At 41.7% G+C, this 23062-nt stretch overlaps 1 protein-coding gene across 1 annotated transcript in view; it reads left to right on the forward strand.

The window, feature by feature from the left end:
• Positions 1 to 9502, forward strand: part of SCPL51 (serine carboxypeptidase-like 51) — a 78233-nt gene extending 68731 nt beyond the window's left edge. Inside the window, exons 13-16 of the mRNA XM_087390414.1 lie at positions 4859 to 4911; positions 5221 to 5353; positions 5572 to 5688; positions 9352 to 9502. Coding sequence (XP_087246540.1) covers positions 4859 to 4911; positions 5221 to 5353; positions 5572 to 5631 — 246 coding nt within the window. The 3' untranslated portion in view covers positions 5632 to 5688; positions 9352 to 9502. The remainder of the gene's footprint in view (positions 1 to 4858; positions 4912 to 5220; positions 5354 to 5571; positions 5689 to 9351) is intronic.
• The last annotated feature ends 13560 nt before the right edge of the window (positions 9503 to 23062 follow it).

The raw sequence follows: 23062 nt of genomic DNA on the forward strand, positions 1-23062 counted from the left end.
CTCAGCAAATGCTGGCTAGTTGGACAAAAGGGTTGGTCAAATTATTTCCTAAGAAAACTTGTGTGAATAATGTGCTGAGACTGGAGGCCCATTATACTTATGCTTGTCATCTACAAGCTTGTTGCTGAAATGGTGGTTAATTGTATCAAAGGTTACTTGCATGATGGGCTACATCCAACCTAGTATGGGCTCATTCCCCCTGACACATTATGGATAATATCGCTAATGCTTATGTCGGGATTGAATATGCAAACTACATGCAACAAGATGTTCTCTTGCTACAATCTCATTTAGAAAGAATGTACATTCATAGCTGCTCCACAGTGGAGCAGCTACTACTTAAATTAGAAATAGTAATGAAACTAGAAATCGTGATAAAACACTTCTAGCTGGGCCAAAGGAAAATCTCCCAAAGAATGCGCGTCCTGAAGGGACAGATTTAGGGAGGAACAGAAGAAATGATAAACATCCACCTAGGAGTGCCCATACAATTGAGTGTTACGGGCATGGCATGATATAAAGATCACAAAGCCTAGTAGGACACTAAGTGAAGAACTAAATATAGTCCGGTGTAGAGGCATATCTCCCAAACAGCTAAAACCGTCTGCCAAAAGAAATGCTAGGAAAACTAGCATGAAGATAAGTCCTTAGTCTAGGAAGAAAATCACGGGCAGCAGTGCAAGTCCAGAGCAAATGTGTGGTTGTCTTCCTGGGAAGAGAACAAGAAGGCCAAGCCTAGGAAGCCATACGCCTAGCAGTTAACAAAGAGCCCACTGGTAGTGCGCTAGCAAACAACGCCACAAGAAAAGCCGTTGTGTAAGAGGGAGTTTATAGTTCCAAATGCGGCGGAGACAAACCTTCCACCAAGAGGTTTGTTAAGATGCCAAATATGAATTCCTTAGTGTTGAATCCAAGGTTATGGAAGTAAGATATAATAAGCTTTCTTGGTGGAAAGATCTGCAAACTAAAAAGAAGAATACCCCAGGAGGCCTCGATCAAACTTCCAATCCATCAGACAAAGAGTAGTAAAGGGGCAGGGGACAAGGTAAAAGTATTGCAGCATGGTGGTGAAAATCCAGCAAAGGGGCGTTTGATGCAAACCCAAAGAAGACTATCTCCTGGACTGAGAGGACAGGAAAGACCCTGATCATCCCATCACATCATTGACCGTAGAAATACCTTGACGATGCAGAAAATAAGCCTTTCTAGGATGCAGATGAGCTAAAGGGGGGGTAAAGACATGGCTCCAATGAATGCTCTCTAGGCGGAGGGCCCAAGGTTCGGATGTTGTTCCACCAATGTAGATGTGTTGTTGAAGAAATCGAGTAGAGAAGGGACACGTATGAATGCCACCATGTAGACGCCCGAAAATAAGTTCGAATATGGTAGGAATCCAATGGCCAAAGGCGTTAGTAACAAGTAAGGCAATCAGACAAGAGAGCATAAGTGTCCATGGCTGACGTTGCTTCAAAAAATCAAGCAAAAGCTTGGCCTCGTGAGCTATTACATGAGTATGAATGTTTAAGACATTTCCCATGCATTTGGGTGAATAAACATAATTGTTAAGTGAGGAGCCGAAGCGCCTTACGGTTAGTTTAAGTGCGCCAAAGGCATTCCATCGCCTTGGATGTAAGTTCTCAATATCTTAAGAAGACCGAGGGATAAGTGGCAAATAAAACTGCACATAGGCCATGATAATGGATTGCACGATCTGAAGACGAACATGCAAAGACCACATAGACAGCTTCCAATAGCCGATCTTAAGAAAAATCTTGTGTAGTACCCAAAGCCTTTCTTGTAGCAAAGAAATATGACAACCAATGGGGTAGCCCAGATGTCATAGTCTTTGATCAGAGAGCAACGCTAGTCCAGGCTATAAATTGTGAAAAGCCAATCACACTAATGCAAAGGCAGGAGTTTGAACTTTGGACTCCGCAAAATTCACTTTCAACCCAGTTGCAAGACCAAATAAATCAAGGGCCTGCATAAGATGTCAAACATCCAATTCCGAGTTCCTGAGAAGAAGAAGAAATCATCTACATAGGCCAGATTGACAAAAGGAGCACCTCTAGTAAAATTGATACCATGTAAACAATGCTGCGAAACAAAGGCATCAATATGCATCAGGAGAGGATGAGAGCAATTGCAAAAAGCAGAGCACTGAGAGGACAGCTGTGATGAACTAAGTGTCCCAAAGTCCATGGATAGGATAGGACATTAGATAAACGGCAAGAATCCATACCACCCTCATAAAGTCAATAAACCACTTTTTGCATTTTGGGTCCAAAGCCACAAGAAGGCGATGAATCTAAATCCCGTGCATATAGACAATGCTTGGAAGAACGGATATTTAGCCAAAGATGGATCACACACACACACACACATACACTCACACAGGTTTTTTTTTGTAAGAAGCAGTATTCATTTGCATATATATACATTCATAGATTTCTCAAAACGAGATAGCTACTACTTAGAATTACAAACAATATTAAAGCACTTTGAACTGGTGGGCCGAAGGAAGGTCTCTAAGAGAATGCACATCGTGCAAGGAGGAACGGAAGAAATGATAAATTCCCAACTGAGAGTGCATGTACAGTCAAATGTTATGAGCATGATGTAATGACCACAAAGCCCAATAACGGCACCAACAGAAGAACTGATCATTATGAGGCCTAGAGGAATATTTGCCGAATAACCAAAGCTCAACTCAGCCCTATTCTTTTGTATATGATCGATAATGCTTGGCTCTCTAGCTCTTTGCCTTCCTTATGGAAAAAAGGATTGCTGCATTTGTTGCCACAAAAGTCCTTGTGCCAATATCTGTAGGATTGGAGCGCACACACACATACTTTTTTTTTGGATGAAATCTTTGATTGATTATATTATATGAGTAGCAACCTCAAAACGAGGTGCTACAATTACTGTACACACACACACACACACACACACACACACACACACATGCAAACAATAAGTACGTGTGTGTGTGTGTGTGAGAGAGAGAGAGAGAGAGAGAGAGAGAGAGAGAAACTGGCCTTCAATAAATCAAAGGGCAGTAAACTACAAATAACCAGCCAATGCTTTCAATTAAAATATTCAGCAAGCGACTTAAACACAGATTCGGAGCTAGAGTGCCCTTGCACCAAGACAAAGACACACAGATTGGCCCAAAACCTTGTCTTCCCTTTCAGTATTTCTTTAATTAAGTGAGAGGCGCTGAAATCCAGGCTATACAAAGATAAATTCCTTCTTACAACTGGGGCATTCCACATCCCAGTAGGCATTTACATACCTTGCATAGCCTTTACTGCTGACTGCTCTCACCACTCCTGGCAGTAGGTCTCCATCCCTAGTCTAGGAAGCTTGCATACAGCCTAGAACTGTTACTAGCAACCCACTCAGCCAACTAGTCATGCACGAAGGGTTCGAAGACACCCACAAATATTGGAAAGAGCCCGCTTCTCTCGTGGGCATCACTTGAAGTGGACGATATAGTTGCTCTTGTTCGGGAATATGCTAGAAATGCTGTCATGATCTTTTTCCCGGGTAGAATGCTTGTGGAAGTAGTTGTGGGGAGTTTGTTCAGGTTGACCTAGACACTTGGATGTTTTGTTCAAAAGTGCATTATGCTGCAAGAGATTTCTTTGAGGTCTTCATGACTGATCGATGAAGAACAAAAACAGATGCTTTTGGAGCATTCTCCTTTATATTATGGGCAATAGATGGTCCATGTCTTGCCTTGTCTCTTACCCGGGACTACTCCTTACTTCTTAGGCATCGCTGTCTGGTGTGGGTAGAGGCTGCGGACTTCCCTCAATGCCTTGAAGAACCTTTACCTAATCTTTGGGTAAATGGCATGCCCTCCCAGGCAGCATGGAAATTTTAATTGCTTTTACATTTTATGGGATATAGATGTCCCCCTGTCGCTGTTAATAATGTTGTAATGGGCAGTGCTTACTTTAGGCTCAAATGGGGTCTCTTTGTAGGTGCCTATTTTGAATGCAAGAAATCTGGGCATATGGCCTCGCAATGTCCCCTCGCCTTGCATTAAAATGCCTCCAAATGCAATGCCCTCTCCTGTGAAGAGTAGGGATGATCCTGGGACCTCGGGGCTGAAAACTAAAGTGAATAAACCAGCTCCTACAGTCCAGGATAAAGGAAAAGGTCGTCACATTGTCCCTGCCACGTGTCGACGATGTCTGTCCTCACGGGAGTCTATGCCCCATATCTTTTGGCAATGCCCAAATTGTTATGATTTCCTGCTCTTGCTACACCAAAGGCTTGAGGCTCGTTTTCCTAGTGCTTCTTTTGACAAGCGATTTTGGCTTTTTGGTTTTCATCCGGTAAGGCAGGAATATGATCTACTTTTTTATTGGGTTCACTATTGGGCCTCTATGGAAGGATGGTAACCATGGAGTCTTTGGTGATCTCTCCCTAGCTAAATATCAGTTCTTCCGGGCATCTTTAAGGTAATCTTTTTATGATTGTCTACATGCGTGGGATATAGATTATCCTACTTTCTTGTCATATAATGATATCTTCTGATGGTTGTAACTGGCTGTCCTTTTTCTTGGGCTTTTCTTTGTAATGTAATGACAATTGGATTTCACCCAAAAAAAAAGTGTGCTTGTAAACAAAAGCAAACAATAAGATGATAAACACAAAAGTTAACTGTTGATTCGAGTTGTAGGTGGGGATTCCTGCATCTATTTTGCTGCCCCTAATTGTTTTAAGTGCATTTAAAGAGATCGAAATTGATGCGGGACAGATTATGAGCACTCATACATAGGAGACGCACAAATAGGCAGGTTTTGGCTTGCACAAAAAGAAGAATGACCTGCTGAATGGAATGCAGGTGGATTTAATTTGTGCGACAGAAGGAACAGAAGCTTGGGTCCAAAAACTAAAGTGAGTGATGTTCATTTCTTCTTTTCAGCCTCTCACTGGTGTTTTCTAATGGGGAGCTTTAAATCGGGGCAAGAATAGTTTTAAAAACGTCTCTATCGGCAATGAACACTCAGATAGGCTTCGTATAAAGATTTTCATTCAAATTTATCTGTCCAACTAGACTCAGCTTTCAAGGGTTCTTTACCTCACTTCACTGAGAAAATATTAAATGATTTATCCCATAGTATACTGACCTCTTGGCAGTTTTGCAAATAAAGAAAGCTAACATGTACCTTGCTTTGGGTTGTAAACCATAAACTGTCCTCACAGGTGGAAGTACTTAAAGGATTTTCAAGCTGCAGCTCGCACGCCAATGTATTGCAATAGCACAGACGGAACTGGTGCTTTTGTGAAGTCTTTCAAAAACTTATCCTTCTACTGGATTCTTCTTGCTGGACACATGGTAATTGGTTTGAACTCATATTTCTTTCTCAAAAGCTTCATTTTCTGGATCCTGCTTATGAACTGCAAGCACACTGTTCTACCTTGAAGGAAATCTGGGCACTGTCTGTTGCATCACAACCTGATGTTGTTGTTTGAAAAGATTTCTGGACTCTTTCTAGACATAAATAGAGTATCAGACTAAAAAGTTTTCTGATCTTTTTGCTGTTCTTTCTCCAGGTTCCTGCTGATAGTCCATGCATTGCCTTGGACATGCTTGGCCTGATAACTAGCAGATAAATATGGCTTCATACCGGAAGTTCATTCATTCATTCATTATATATGTAATCATTGATTTCTGATACCATAGTTACCAGCCGAAACGGAAACGGAAGAAACGCAAGAAACGGAGTTTCCGGGCCCCGCCGAAACGGAAACGGAAGAAACGGCAATATGATACAATTTATGTATAAAAATTTATTTTTTATACATAATATAATTATCAATAGAGTGCAAATCATACATAATACAAATTACAATTATCTATACTTGAAGGCTGAAGCTTCAGGCTTCAGCCTTCAAGCATCAATGCATCATTCATGATTCATGCCTCTATGATTCTAAATTCTTGAATGATGCTTCAATAATCTGAAATCAACATGTATCATGGGTCATGACCAACAAGTTTGGCATTACAAGAATCTGAAATTTAGCAGTTTGAAGTACTTAAAAGTTTAAACTTAGCACACAAGTTGAAACTTGAAACTTGAAACTTGAAAGTATTTAATGTCCAGGCTCCATAGATGATCATGATTCATGGTCCACAAATTTCATGATCATGATTCATGAGTCATGCAAGACTCAAAATAAAAGCATTCATGGATGATATAAAAAAAAGCAGCAGGACTACTGATCATCTGCATCATCCATGGACTCCTCGTCATCGTCATCCTCTGCGTCCTCAGATAAGTTCGAGGCATCTGTGTCACTGTCTGAAGAAGAATCATCAACATCAGGATCAGGACCATCGGGTGCAACTGAAGTACTAGCACCATCTCCAGATGGTTGAGTGTATGATCGTGTGTGGTGTGCTGGTGCTGACAGCTCCTCATACAACATGGTGTATATGTCCAGCTCCTCCCGTGGGATATCTGGTATGACCTCCATCTTCTCCACGTCCACCTTGCCTACATTCACTTGGCGAGGTTCGGGGCAGCCGGCGGTGAACTCAAGGAGACGGAGGTTGCAATGACAAAACACCAACCCCTCCAATTGAGCCGTGCTCAATCTGTTCCTCTTCTTTGTGTGAAAGAGGGCCCAAGTGCTCCAGTTCCTCTCACAAGGATCGGAACTGCAGTCCTGTGAGAGAACACGTATAGCAAGGCGTTTCTGCCATAAGCCAATTAAGTCGAGATAAGTATCAGGAACTTGATAACTTTAAACATATTTGTAGTAGATAAAACTTCAAATTACTTAACGACTAAGCTCCAACTAGTGGCGTTGGAACTTGTCTCTTAGACTCTTACTAAAGTAGGAGTACAGTTGCCATAGTTCTTCCAGCAGGAGACAGGTTGCAACTGTGTCTCTCGGAGCCTAGCTGTAGGTCGACCAAAGGAGAGGCTGTGATTGCGGAACAATAGAAGTTCATCCTCCAGTCTTCGTTGCATCTCCAAGTCACCACCCGTCCAATTTTGTAGATACTGTTGCATCCCCTCCTCCAACTCGTCATTCTCATATTGCTCTTGACTGCGCCAGAGCGGATGCAATACATGTGCCACCGCATGGATTGGGCGGTGGAACCAATTCCACCGCTTATTGCATATAGCACGGATGGACTCAACCCTAAATCATGCCACAAGAAATTAGAATGCATTATGCATGCAAAATTCATAGACTATAGATAATAGTACATACATAATATATATATGAAAATTTCAAGCTTCATGATAACAAATTGTTATTTAGTAACTGCAATAATTATACATATTACAAAAGTAAAAAGTCTCACTTATCAGGCGATAGGGAAGTGTTTCTGTTGAGGGCCTCTCCAATCTTGTCCATAAACTCGTACAAGAGTCCTAATGTGCTTCCCTCCATGTCCGTGATGCGAAGCACCGTGTAGATAGGATTAATCGATTTGATTAATGCCTCCGTCTGATTCTACCAAGACTCATCCATGATCATGCGAAAAAATTTGATAGACTTTGCTTGGCCTCTATCATCCCAATCTCCCCACTCCCGAGACACAACCGTGCGCAACAAGCCTTGGCGCACTCGCACAAGCCTCTCCACCACTATGAACATGTAAGAAAACCTTGTGGTTGGAGGTTTCAATAGCTCAAGGTCACTGTAAGCCCAATAGATGCTGAGGACTTTGAGTCTCTTCGTGACAAACTTCACGATACTGCGGGCTGTGGAGAAGATGGCATCAATCCAAGGTATCTTCCCTAGGTCCTCGATGAAAAGATCAAGGCAAGGTGAGGCACAGGGTGTCCACACAATCTTAGGGAACTCATCTTCTAACATGGCACCCATTGACACACAATTGCTGCCATTATCTGTCACCACCTGCACCACATACTCAACACCTATCTCCATAATGGCTGCCCGTAAATGCTCCCAAATATACAGCCCTGTAATCACTGTATCTGCAGTGGAAGCGTCTATGGCTCTCAAGAACATGGTTCCCTTGCAAGAAGACACTAAAATATTGTACACATTCCTCTTCCGTGCATCTGACCATCCATCGCATAAGAGTGTGCATCCATATTTTTTCCAAGTCTCTTTCAAGGGCTTCATTTGGTCTTCCACACATTCCCTCTCTCTTCTTAGCTCTCTTGTCCGGAAGGCCTCATATGTAGGCCCTTCCCATTCATACCCAATGCGGGTTACGGCTCTCATGGCCTTCCTCCATCGTGTAGTCTTCGCCACATGAAAGGGTATTGCACATTGTATGAAGAGCTTTGTGAGCTCACTAGTGGCCTCCTTCACTGCTTGCTTTTGCAAGCGTGCTTGAATGCTAGACCTTTGTAGTAATCCTCGTTTCCCTGCACTAGCATCCACACTAATTGATCCATGTGGCAAGGGTGTTCTTGTGGCACTAGGACCCGCGCTCGAGTAGTTGATGCCCCTCTACTTCTCTTTGCAGAACCCAATGTGCTGGCATCATCCAATGGCTCAGTGTCAGCAGCCTCTTCTTCATCTTGCAGCCCTTATCCTCCACTTTTTGCAGCCAAGGCTGCCATACGCGCACGCTTCCATTCTGTTAGGCCACCTTTCACTGCAGTAGGCACGAACTCACAAGGTCCTACATCCTTGCAGGGAACACCTGCTAGATGGTCTGTCACCCGTGTGACAGACCCCGTCTTGCTTATGCCGCAATAGTTGCATCTCCACTTCTTGGAGCCACCGCCTCCTTTATAACTATCCAGGAGGGAGACATGGACCCAATAAGCATCTCTCGGCATTGAGGAGGATGGAGAGGTGAGAAGGAGGATGGAGAGGTCACAAGTGACTCGTGAGAAAGGATGGGAGGTAGACCGTAGAAGGAGGATGGAGAGATAGAGGTAAAAGAGGATGGAGAGGATGGAGAGGTAGAAGTGAAGGAGAATGGAGAGGAGGAGGATGGAGAGGTAGAAGGTAAGATTAAAGAGAGGATGGAGAGAAGAAGGATGGAGGGATGGAGTCAGGAGAGCAGGCTGCCAAGTTGCAGGCTGCAGCTTGCAGGATGGAGAAGATGGAGCAAAGGATGAAGAGGATGGAGAGAGCTCAGAGAAGGATGGAGGTGAGGGTAGGTCCAAGAGCAAAGGATGGGATGGAGAGAGCTTGAAGAAGTGGAGGAAGGATGCACAAAGGATGCGGGAGGCGACGAAAGACGAAGGCGGCGAAAATCTGAAAGAAATCCTGTTTTTAGGGTTTCTGACAAAACAGAAAATACGAAACGCCGTTTCTTGACGAAACGGCGTTTTCGTTTCGGCGTTTCCATTTCTGCCCACGAAACGCACGTTTCGTGCAACTATGTCTGATACATACATTGTAAATAAAGTTTCATCTAATTGATCATAAGGGTTATCTGCTAAAGTTGGTATAGTCAGATTCAAAGGAAAAAACCACAATCCTAAGGTTTAGAAGGGTTTAAGTGGTAGAGTATTGTCTTCTTGCTAGTTCTATGAAATTGTTATCGGTTTTACAAGAACATGCTTGCTTTGATCTCTGGATTCTTCTTTGCTACTATATCTTCATCAATGGGCCATTCCACGGATCCAAGTGGTCTGCAAGCAAAATATTACTTCCATGTTTTCTTCCAGCAAGAAATAATTCTACACGATATAGTGTGCTAGTGATGAGTCATGGCCAAAAGGGATTGAGAGTACATCAATCTTAGCCGCAAAATCGAGGAACAAAATCTGCATTAGGTGAAAGAAAATGGTAAAAAAGGTGCAGTGACAGGAAGGGGTGGTGTAGATCTTGTGTGCCTTCTCAGAAGGATCTTTGTGCTTGCTCAACTTTGCAATTCCTTAAGCTATATCAACTCGTCTATCCATGTATTAAGCTCGGTTAAGCACCTTCGATTGTGGACCTTCGCTAGTGGCTATGTGGCACTACTAAGCTACATCTTTGCTTTGCTACGTTGCTAAGCTTCCTTCTTCCCTAGATGACCACCATGAAGATTCGTCTCCCATTAGAAGCTCCCAACAATACCAAGGACTATGTTACTCTAAGCAACAGTGTGTCCAGTAGCCTCGACAACAATGACTGTTACTCCTAGCAATGTTAACCACAAGAACACTCGCTCTAACTTTGAAATAGCCGATGGTATTTTATATAGTCGAGCTCCCTTCAACACCACCAGCCTATAAATGATAGTGGTGTCAATCTGTGCCTCAAATCTCACACGATAATTAGAGAGAGACTCCTTCACTCTGAATACTGATTATGAATCATCACTCACCTCTTTGTTTTGCTGATTTAGAGGCTAACTTGTGAAGTAGTGATCTCCATTAGTCGAGGATACTAATTGAGGTGTTGCATGGAATATTTAGGCCATCTACCACATTTTTGTATTTGTATTATAATTCTAAGATAAGGGCAAAAAGATTGAGAAGGCATATAAAACCTTAGCTTATTTTAAGCTTGTCATTCAACTTGTTTCTTTGTTGATGATTTCTTTAATTGTTAACTTGTGATATTTTTAATTTTTAATTTTTGATAGTGGTATCAAAGCTTGCCTATATTCTAGGCATACTCGGAAAGAGAGACGATTTACTTCTTGAATTGTTAGATTTGGTAATAGAGGACCAAAGTTGAACAAGGAGGCAGTCCCACATTTAAGAAGGAAATCTAAGAGTCTGAGTTACTTTAGTTACGGAGTTAAGCCAAGGAGTCTAGAGCATAGCATGAGCTACAAGCCATAGACTAATTCAATTACCCAATGAAGACTAAAGTATAGAGACTTGTTCAAATTGTCTTCAGACAAGTAAAAAACACAAACACATCTCCATTCTTGACAACAAGGTGCCAACAGTCGGAGTATAGTCGCATAGTAGACAGACTATAAAAGACATCACACAGACTATAAAAGACTATCACAAGATGTAAAAAGGACACAGAGGAAATTTTGCAAAAGGTCATATACTTCTTGTATATTATGTTTTGACAGAGTGTACATTAACTCAACAAGTCAAACTCTCAACAGGAGTTGATACAAGTTTTTATAGCCATCCGATATCAGTCCGACTGTTGTAAGGTAACAGTAAGTTTCAAAATGTAACAGTCCTAGCCAAAAACATTATGTGGTGGATCAGGTCACTAAGGAGTCCTGTTAGGGACAGTTACAATTGTCCCTACAGTTACAAAATGATCCCCACTACCTTGTTCAAATGACTCCCTCTTACCAGAGGTGGATTTAACCTATTCTATGGTTAGTGTTCACGTGGGTGGAGGTTATGCCTTCAACACCTGGTACTTCCGGTGGAGAGGCTTTTTCTTAAAAATTCGAGGACACGAACCCTTATTCACTGAAAATACTCCTTCAAGTGCACCTTGAAGGTATGGGAAGTGTTGAGATCGATTATTGTTCCTCAAGTGATAATTGGATCCACAGTCTTTGTTTCTTCTTGCTGTTCCTGAGTCTTTGGTGTTGCTTTTGCTCCTTTGGGATGTTCATTGGTTCTATTGGGGCTGGCACATCTGGAGTTGTTGGGGGTAGCTTTGACTTCGATGCTAGCATCCTCCTCTTGCTGACCTGCAGTAAGCTTAGGAATCTGGGTCATGAATTCTGCAGGGTCACTAAAAGTTGCAGGTCGTCCTTCTTTCTCTATGTCAAAGTTTGTGAGATGGTCCTCTAATGGCATTTGTTTTTTTTCGACATCCTTTGATCTTGCCCCTAAATTCTTCAGCTCGTAGGCCATCGCCTCGTAGGCATAGGCAGCCGATGCGAAAGCATCATATGGTCATTTGGCTATCGTGAACAGTTTGTCCTTCAAGGTATTCCACATTTCTTGTGATGTCCGGACCAGCTGATTTTTCAAATCAAAAAATTCATATTTGCTAAGGAAGATGCCATCTAGCTCGTCGGCCATTTCTTTGAGTTGTTGTTTGACATGTTGGAGCGCTTGAAGCTATTACTGTAACAAAAGATTTTCAATTTGAAGATCATTTTTATTTGCACCCATACGATTGAGTTGAATAAAGAATTCATCTTTCATCTCTTGGAGCCATGCTGTCACAGTCAGCATGCAATCCTCTTGCACCTTGACCTGTGTGGTCAACTTTGCAATATGCTTGTTGTGTTGCTCTATGGACCTTGCATATTCGTCCTGAAGTTCTGTAATTTTGGCTTGTGCACTGGCAAGCCATTGCTGCAAGTTGGAATGCTTGATCATGAATTCCTGTGCTGCCTCCTTTTCTTTTTGGAGCTGTTCGACTTGCTGTTGCAGTTTAGCTTGTTCTCTTTGTTGTTGGGCAACAAATTGTTGGAGTATGAGTAGGGCATTACCAGCTTGCATGCTTGACACCTCTGCATGTGGTGCGACTGCCGATGTGTCCTTCCCAGGAGTTTCCAGTAAGTCGAGCTTACGGATTGGAGACAAATTCTCAAATTGGGACTTGGCAGGTGAGTTGAGGAACAAACGAGCCACGTCGTCCTCAGGCTCAAGCCATGTTTTCTCCGGCATCTGTGCTTTAGTGTGTTGATTGAGCTTGATTTTTTTGACGGATTTCTGTGGTGTTTGTTGAGGGGGAATCTCTTCCTTTGCCAGTGGTGTGTCCTAGAGTGTTTCTACCAATGACTTACCGTATACTACTTGTAAAGCCTCATCCTCCAAATACTGAGCTGCTTGCAAATCTTGCACTGTGGTAGCCTTTAATTTGTCTGATTCGTTGCTGTCTTGCTTTGTTTTGTCATGCATGTGCTTTTTTCTATTATTTCTATACTGTATTATGACATTTGGCACTTCTTTCTTATTTTGTGCTGCAAATTCAAACAATGCTGTGATGAATGGTGCAATCTTTGAATGTGCATTCAATGTAGTCAAATATTTCTTTGCTATCTTCCCCATGAGATGTGTATGCAATAGGTGAGCCCAGCTGATTCGTGTACCCTTTTTTGTTGCATGGACTATTGCATATGAATCTCAGCTGATTGTGTTGGGCTTCACCAATAGCTGCATTCTCTCTAAATACCATACCAATTGTTGGCGACGGCCTGTATCTTGTACATTACTCACAAAGAAATAATTCTTTTGTGTTTCAGGCGGTCCAAATTCTCTATGCATCTCACTATCGACATCTTTCTTGTAGGCAACTTCCGCCCTAATCAGAGGTAATTAAAAAACTTCGGAGATAATCTCTGGTGTCACCATGAGATTGTTGCTCAACATACCTCTTGATTTTTGGAACGCTTCATATTGTGCGAGAGGATCTTGCAGGGCCTTCCAAGATGTCCATGGGAGACTTGCGTACTGAAGCAGGCCTATCTTCTTGTTGAGATCCAGAGAAACTTTGAAGCTTGCAAAACTGGCGGCGCTCACAATCTGCTTCTTTAGCGATGGTTGGGGGGCTCAGCATCTGACTCGGTCTCCTCATTCTCTGTGATAAGAATCGCCTTCTCCCCATTTGGGCTTGTGCGAGGGCTCTTTTTGGCTGGAGTCAGTGACTTCTTGCTTCTACCCATCTCATCGTCTAGCAAAGCAGCTTGGTGAAGGAGTTCGAGCGATGAATCCTGTGTTTCAGAAGGTAAGGGAGTTGTAAGGTGCAAATTGCATTTGGGAGCCATTTGAAGGGAAGCTTGAGTGTAGAAGCTGTCGTTCACTGGGCTTGTTTGGAGATTCACTGGGAGTTTCACATGTGCCGGACTGGCAAAATGAAGCGACGATTGGGTGTGTGTATAATCCACCTCCCATCCCTCTTTGTTTATATGAGTGTGCATCATGGGGTCGGTAAGGCTTGGGTCGGCGATGATGCTCCTCCTCGTGGTGAGGGTGTCATTTGTGTGAGCTGCCTTGTCGATTTTTGTGCTGTTGATGCTATGTACATACGGGTGTTATCGAGTCGGTACGGCTAGAGCAGTGTGTTAATTGGTGGACAGAGGGCAGAGTGAGGTCAGATAGGCGGAGCGTAGTCATACTTTGCTGTGCAATGCCTATGGAGAATCGGAGTCGGACTGCAAGGTTAGATAGGGGTGGACACGGTGGTTAGATGGATGTTGGACTAGGGTGGTTGGATCAGATGCAAGACTGAACACGTAAACAAGGCGTCGAGCCTCAATCGGACTCCAAAAAGGCAAAAAAGACACATGCGGTGGATCGGAGTCGAATTGGCAGTGTGGTCCTCGTCAAAACCGTGGCGAAGTTCTCTGTTGGTTTTGTCAGACTTCGATCGAAAACACGTCGAAACATCATTGGAGCATAGCTTGTCGTGTCTTGATCTTGTGGCTGGATCTTCTCACCTCCAACATCACTTTTGTTTATTGTAGGGTAATTTGAGTATACCTGAATTGTATTCGAAGTACGGCCATATCTCTGTTGCATTGTTGGCGGTGGGTCAGACTGTACTCGTAGTTGCTTTTCATGTGATTGTTGGCTAGGATCGTTCTCAGAGTTGTCAAACAACTATTCTATATTTATCTTTGAAGGCTTCGTTGGAAAGCTACATGATACCCTATTAGTGAGCAGATAGGTTGAAACAAAGACCGAATAACCGTGTACCTCAAACGGGTTCTGTAGTGAGATTATGTTAATCTTCGCCTGTGTGGGATCAAGGCCAATGTAAGGCTTTAGTCGAAAACCATTGACTGTTTTTTCAAAGGAGTTGCCATGTAGGTCTACCAACAAAAATGTTCCTTGCTCATAGGTATCAATCACTCTGAATGGACCATCATATCGTAATTTGAATTTACCTAGCATTTTGCCCAGTTTAGTATTGAACATCAACACTAAGTCTCCTTTTCTTGAAAAACTTGAATTTAATATTCTATTGATCCATGCTGCTCTTCTTCTCTGGATAATGTCAGCTGTATGGGAGCTAGCCAATCTATCTTCATCCAATTGTAGAAGTTGCTCCTACATAGCATTGATGGAGTCTTCTGATGAGTTTGTTGTCAATTGCTACTCTGAGACTGCCTGCAACAAACTCCATGGGTACCAGTGCTTCACAACCATACACTAGCTTGAAAGGTGTTAACCCCGTGGCCACCTTGTGTGTTGTCCTGAGTGCCCAAAGCACTGAATCTAAATGTTGATCCCAATCTTGTGGGTGATCAACAATTGCTCTTTTGTAAACTTTTTTCATGAGCTTGTTGGAGCTTTCAGCCAATCCATCGGCTTGTGGGTAATATGCTGTGGATTTTTTGTGCAACATCATGTGCATCTTTGTCATTTTTCTGATGGTTTTGTTAATGAAATGGGCTCCTCTATTAGATACAATCTCAATGGGAACACCAAATCTGGTTACAATATTGTGATACAAAAAATGTGCAACTATTCTAGCTTTGCATGTCTTCAATGCTACAGCCTCAACCCATTTAATGCAATAATCAGTAGCACCAAGGATATATTGATTACCTGAGAATTTGGCTGGAGGTTTGATTGGTCCAATAAAGTCCAATCCCCACTTTTGAAAAGGTTCTAATGGAAGAATGGGCTGATGTGGCATTTTGTCACTATCCATTGGTCTGTCATCCCTTTGACATGACAAGCATGATTTGGCATAATTGTGTGCATCTTTTAATACTGTGGGCCACCATAATCCAGCCTGCAAGATTTTCTTGCCCGTGATATCACCTGAGAAGTGGCCTCCTGCTGGCCCTCCATGTGACTCTACTAGCAGAGCTTTTGCTCATGGTCTTGGACACACCTTCTGATGACCTAGTCAATAGCTCTTTTATACAATACTCCAGCAATGATAAGGAAAGGTCTGCTTTGCAATACTAACTTTTTTCTTTGATCCCTATTCAATGTTTGTGGAATCAATCCATCAGTAAGGAAAAATAACATCTTGTCATACCAGTTTGGTGGTTCTTCTATCCTTACCATAAATATACCTGCATCAAGGAGTTCATCTGGGATGCCAGTCGGAGCTTCTCCTGAGATTGGAGTCTGCTCAAATAATTAGCTATGGCATGCTATTTTCTTGGTCTATGCACCATAGTGTAATCAAACTCTTGTAACAAAAGCATCCATCTTGCAAGCCTTCCTATTAGTTGCTATTTATTTACCAAATAAATCAAAGCCTGGTGGTCAACATGAAAATTCACCTTTTTAGCTAGTAAATAATGTCTAAACTTATGCAATGCATAAATCATACCAAGTGCCTCTCTTTCTATAACTGCATAGTTTCTTTCATGTTTGCTTAAGATCCTGCTTGCATAGTACACCAGTCAAAACCATTTTGGTGTTTTTTGTTGCATTAGTATTGCACCAACTGCTGAATCTGAGGCATCCACAAATACTTCAAAAGGAAGAGACCAATTAGGGGGTTGTAGGATAGGTGCCACGATGAGCATCTTTTTCAAATTGTTGAATGCATCTTCTTGAGGGCCTCCCCAAATGAATGGTTCTGTATCTCTAGTTAGCTTTGTGAGAGGATAACAAATATCTACAAGGTATCTTAGAAATCTGCAATGCCATTTGATTTGGCCTAGAAATCTTTGAAGTTGCTTGATGTTTTTGGGGGCTTTAGCACTCTGAATTGCTAAAACCTTGTTAGGATTAATCTCCATTCCTTGTTATGAGATAACATGTCCTAGTAGAATTCCCCTACTAACAGCAAAAGCACATTTGCTGGATTTAAATTGAGACCAGCAAATCTGCAGAGTGCTTTAAGGTATATTTTCTTAACAATGTGGATATGTACATAGCCCAATCACCTTCTTGGGAGTGTCAAAGTTTTAACAAAGATAAGATGTTTTCTTACTTCCTTATGGTTTAATATCTTTGCCACAAACTCAATTTCTTCTTTGCAAACTGGATCTAGGATCATGTCATGTAGTTTCATTTTCTATCACCCAATTAGAATGCTTTAGTTTCACTATTGTGGTGCTGGCTGCCAAAACATGACTAGTTCAAGATCTATGGAGTGTTTAAAACTAGTCTATGGGGGATGAAAACTATGTGAGACTAAGTAAGCAAAGACTCAACTTTAATTAGGTTACAAGATTGAGACTAGTACTCAAAAAAAGACTTGAGAGCATCCATTGCATTATTGCATGAAAATGACCTCCCTTTTATAAGAGTAGTGTACATGCTTGCATCACTTGTTTACATGTGAGATAATGCCTCCTTGTCATGTGGACTTGCTTCATACTTTTACTCATATCTTACCCTTATCTTGTGCTCATGGTACCACAACTCTCAACATCTACCTTGGTGCCATGATGAATGGTCAAGATGGTAAGATGGGAGTTACAAAACAAAGTCTACCTCCCTGAGTGCTTGCATAGCTACTCTCAAGTGGTCAAGTTTGAGAACTAAAAACAAGGGACCTAGTCATATGGTGATCTTTTACAATTATGGGCTAAGGTGGCAAGGTTTGTTGATTGCTTCTTTGAACTAGAGAAGGGAGATATTGGAAATTTTCTCTTTGCTCTTTGGTGTTGATGTCATGCTTCTTCTTTTGTGATGTTAATGTGCTTACTTGTCCTAGCTGTTGGACTTTTTCAAATTGTTGTGACCTACTTCTTGCTCTTGGCCTTTGTTCTTTTGGCTTGACCCTTGGATCTTTGGTATCTCCTTTGATGTGGACTTCATATTCCTTAAATGAATGATGCTTTGTTTTTCATTTCTTGATGTGTCTTTGATACATTATGCATGGATGACATGTCATGTATGATATCATCTTAGTACGTGAATTTGTCATGGATCAAAGGCTATGGCTTTCTCAAAGTTTTGATCAAGAAGAGGTTAAAATGATGATTTGTCATGTGGGTGAAGTGGGAATTTCGTGTTCACATGCTACTTACATTGACATTGTGCTGTGGCACTAGTTATTACCATGTGGCATGCTGATGTATTGACTTGACTTGTCAATGATATGGCATTTGCCAAGGTGCTAATCAATTAAACTAGCCTAAATTTTGGGTTAGCTTGACCAACCATATTTTACCATGTGGCATTAAGCCACATAGCCATCTTCCTCCTTGAAGATATATGGAGCAAGTAGGTGCAAGCAGGGGATGGAAGCTCTATGGATTGCTATCACCACGGCTAGAGGTACGTACCTTTTGTGAGTCAAGCTTCATTGCCATGGCTGTGTGTTGTCTATTTCATCTACTTCAGCCCGTCACTTGAGCGTTGGTCTTCATTGCAGTTTCACTAGTACAGTTAGTACTCTTGATTCAGAGTCATTGTAGTCTTTATTGTTTGTAGTCTCACTATTGTGTGTGTCCATCCGGTCTAGCCCATTCATTGTTTGCATCCGCCATTCTACTTTGCTATCTGTGTGATGCTATTGTGCATGGCACTTCAATCGTCATAGATATCACTTAGGCGCTGTGGTACTGGTCATCATTATGTGTTTGCTTTGTGTTTTAGTTGCCTGTGCTTGCTTGGCCTTGTTTCAATGATATAGTTTGTTGGTCCGATCGAGTTTGTCATTGACGCTGTTTTTAGTTGCTAGGCTATTTCACTATCGCCTTGCTTGATTAAGAGAAAGCCTAATTGAGAGGATAAGAATAGGAAAAAGGAAAAGAGAATTGAGACCTTAAAGTATCCTAACAACCATGAAAATGGAAGTAAATGTACCTCAAAAAAACACACTAATCACTTGCTAATGAGTAGCAACTATGCTAAGATAGAAGAGCTAGATCTATCTCTCATACCATGTGAAAATACGATTACCTCAAGCTCTATGGAGTGCATAAACTAGTCTAATGGATGAAACCTATGTGCAAACATGGTGAGATCTAGACGAAGTACATATGAACTCAAGTTCAATTAGGTTATAAGATTGAGACTTATCAGCATAAAGAGAGGCTTGAGAGATTGCATTATATTATTGCATGAAAATGACCTCCCTTTTATAAGAGCAGGCTACATTCATTTCTTACTCACATATGGGATTGCCATGGGGCAACATGCTCTTACTTCATATGTTTACTCATACCTTGTCCTCATTAGGGGAGAAATGGGATCTCAAAATGGCCTTATAAAGAACGGATTAGGGGAGGGTTATCCAACTAATGCAAACTCCATTGTGGGATCCTAAGGAGGCCTAGCCCCTCTACCTAGGTGGGTTAAGCCTCGGGGGGTCCACTAGGGTTTATCATATGGTACCATGTGAGTGTAAGGGAGGGGGGTTATATAAGGGAAGGAAGGTACATTTTATAAGGTAAGGTCCCATAAATAAGGGGTAGATAAGGGGAATTTTCATATATTTATTGCACGCAGGTGACGTCTCCTTATTACTACGAGTGAATCCCTCGTGGGTTAAGCCCACAATTAAACCCACCGCCTATCATATAAAGAGCCTCCAACGACCCCATAGCCTCTAGCAGCTCCACAAAAGAAGAAGGAGAGAAATTGACACAAAAAATACCAATATATGGAAAAAGATTCAACAACAAGTGACAATCCATTGGCCTTGCAAGTAGTGTCTTAAGAGCCTCCAATAATGCCATGTTTGAAATATTTCATTACTATTGATCATGTGAATTCAGGGGAAGAGTAATTGATCGGGCGATGGCATCTGGCAAGCATGATCTGCCATATTTTGGGCACGTAGGCACAACTCCAATGATGTAGGGATGAATAAGGCTTATGCCTAATTTTTGATATTACAAAAGCTTATGTACATATTTGAATTTTGGAATATTAGTGGCTTGGCTAAGTGTATAAACTAAAGTTAGAAAAAAAAGGCTTTATTTTTAGAAAAAGCCAGCTATTCTAGAAGGTGAATGGAATTTTTATAAAAGGGTGCATGGAGGAAAGCACAAAGGCTTTTGTATGATTTTTGCTCGAAAGCCATTTGGGGGAATATACATAAATAGATAGGAGTTGGAAGGAGAGCACCACACCTATGGGGGGAGATTGTACCCAGCATGCTTGTTTTGTCTCTTTTGTTTGTGAGTTTTGAGAGTTTGTGCATATTTTCAAAGAGTGTTGCTGTGTTTTTTCAAGGATTTGCAGGTTTCGTGAGCGTTTCCCATAGTAGTGGTATTAGAGCTAGGTTTCGTCATCGTCCATAGCACGAGAAGCACACATACCCCGCATCCTCAAACAAGAAATCACCACACGCATCAGATTGTGGACACCGCATACAAGAGTGCATTGAATTTTGAAGCAACAGAATCGAACAGTGCATAACGGCTCACAGGCAAGAAAATGTGCGACGAAGGGAAAAAAATCACAGCAAAAGAAGTCGGTCACATGTAGACAAGTTGAAGCTTGTGAATGCACACCCATGCCTTAGCTCATCCAAGCATCGACCAAGGCATAGTCCTTGGCATACTTGGCACTTAAGGCACCATTGGCACCATTGGCTGGTGCGAGGAAGCCTTGGGAGATTGCTCTTAAAACTTCCTAGATGTCCCTGTTCTAGCTCAAGTCCCCTTAACAATTGGTAACTATCCACTAGGTCAAGTCACTTTGTTACTCTATTCTTTGAAGTTCCTAGTCATAAAGATATCCTTCAAGGCAAAAGTGCAAACAAGGGAGCAACCCAACGGATTTTGGAAGAGAAGAATCTCAAAAGCAAGTGTTCACAAGAGTAGGAGGTAGTTTACAAGTGCTATCATGCATGAGCTTTGCTTTGTACCTTGCAACGTGGATTCACTTATTGGAATCGCATGAGTTCGAGAGCTCACAGAGATACTATTCAACAAATAGCTACTTTTAGAGCTTAGAAACTGAATTGAGATAAGTCTTGTGTTTGTGTGTATTTCCTTTCATAATGATTTCTTCTTTGCAGCGTGCACATACTTAACTATGTCTGGAAGGCGTATTCCATCAAAGATAGGTTATCCTAAAGATCTACATCATGATGAGGATGTGGAAAATGATCACCATCGGTTAAGAAGAAGTTCAACACCGATGACACTTACTAAGGAAGAATGGCAAGAACGCTATTAGTATGAGAAGCAACAATGTCAAGAGATTGAAGATGTTCTATGCCAACTGACGACAACTTGGAAGCCACCTATATCGATTGAGGACGAGGAACCTATGCATGCATCAGATTCACTGAATGCATGGAAACATCATGCACGGGACCTTGAGCAGGAACTTGAGTACATGCGCAACATGTGCGACACTCATAAAGCCAACGAAGAATGCATAAATCGAGAGTTAAAAGAGACGAATGAAGTCATAAAAAAGCGTATGAAGGTCAGAGATGATGAAAAAAGTGAAAACAGCAAATCATCAGACACCAGTGATAGTGAGCATGGAAGAAGCAAGATGAGACATCAAAGGAAGAAGAAGCGACATATGAAGACTTCACTATGATGATATCATGACACTACTCCTTCACATGAGTCCAGCGATGAAGACAATGTGGGAAAGGCCATCTTGAAAGCACTCAAGCTTTGTGATAAGAAGAAATCTGGTAAGATTAATAGAAAAACTTTTGCTTTTCCAAAATATGATGGTAAAATAGATGGACAAGCTTTACTTGCATGGATTAGTTCTTTCAATGAATACTTTTTGGGAGAACGGTACGAAGAGATCAAGAAGGTAAAACTTGCTGCGAGTCACATGACAAGTAGTGCACAATTATGGTGGAGTGTGGTTGCGGAAAGCACTCATGTTCCAAAGACATGGGAAGCATTCAAAGATAAAATCAAAAAGCACTTCCTACCTACACAGTTTGAAGAGGATACTTGCAAGCAATGGCGAAGATTGAGGTAGTTGGATCATGAGAGTGTGGACGCATACACCGAGAAATATCTTTCCTCTCTGCTTCAATTGAAAACCATTGAGAAAGTGTCCCGAAAGGAGCAATGCTTTACCTTTGTTGAGGGTTTATGCCCTACTATTCGTGTTGATGTATGTATGCTTCGACCATCTAGAGCTTTTGATGCTATGGAATTGGCATTAGAGTCAGAAGGAAAGCAGGAAAGAAGCTTTGCTACTCACACCCCTCGAGCAAAGAAGCATCCTTCATACTTCAAGCAGGAGGCTGCAAGAGGTAAAGTTGGTAGATATGATGGTAAGTCTAATTCAAAACCTGCTAAGTCATGTATTAATGGAAGAACCAAGGAACTTGTCACATGTTACGAATGCAAAGAGAAGGGACACTACTCTTATGAATGTCCTAAGAATCCACTTGCTACACACAAGATAGGTACCCAAGCAAAGAATGCTACCAATAACAATGGAGGCAATGGAGGGAGAACCAATGGTAATAGTTAGTGCAACAACTCTGCATGGATTAACTACATTGATGATGGATTCCATGACAAATCTTTCAAGTAAGAGGGTGAGGATGAGGACAACGACACTGAAAATGCGACTACACCCATTCAAGTAAGTGTTATTCAAGTAAAAGTGCATCTTATTTTCGTACTTCTTTGTTACATATGACTGCACTATTGCACGAAAAAGAACATAGTGTCTTATTTGATGATGGAAGCACCCATGATTTCATTTCGCAACGTTTATTTGAAAAGTTAGGGCTTGCAACCATCAAAACAAAATATAAAGTCAAATTAGCTTTTCAAGGATCGAATTATAATTGTTTGCAAATGGTTAAGGATCTTGAGGTGACTTTAGGGCCATTAGTTGAGAGCCGTGATTTCTTAGTGGCTCTTTTGTGTGAGCAAGATCTCATTCTAGGGATGCCCTAGCACGTCGATCATAATGCCAAACTTGATTATCTTGAACGCACCATTATTATGACTCAAGGCACTGAGACTATGACTCTAGATTGCGACAAGAATCTTCCCTCTTGGCCTATATTGTCACATACCCAAGCTAAAAGAGCTTTGTGCAAACATGAGAAGACATATCTGGTTATGGTTTGTTGAGACTAAGAAAACTAAGCAAGAGCCTTTGGATCCTTTTCTAGCTACCTACGATGACTACTTTATGGAAGACTTACCCCTGGCCTACCTCAATCTAGACTTGAGGATCATAAGATTGACCTTATTCCAGGTAGCACACCACAGTATAAATCACCATATAGGCACAATCCTACTGAGTAGCAAGAGATTCAATCCCAAATAGAAGATCTTTTGGCTAGAGGTCTAATTCGACCTAGTAGCTCACCATTTGGGGCACCCGTTCTTCTTGTCAAGAAG

Source organism: Dipteris shenzhenensis, chromosome 19 (assembly GCF_047967505.1).
Source record: "Dipteris shenzhenensis isolate YYH24624 ecotype China chromosome 19, Dip_SZ_1.0, whole genome shotgun sequence".
In the NCBI taxonomy this organism is placed as follows: Eukaryota; Viridiplantae; Streptophyta; class Polypodiopsida; order Gleicheniales; family Dipteridaceae; genus Dipteris; species Dipteris shenzhenensis.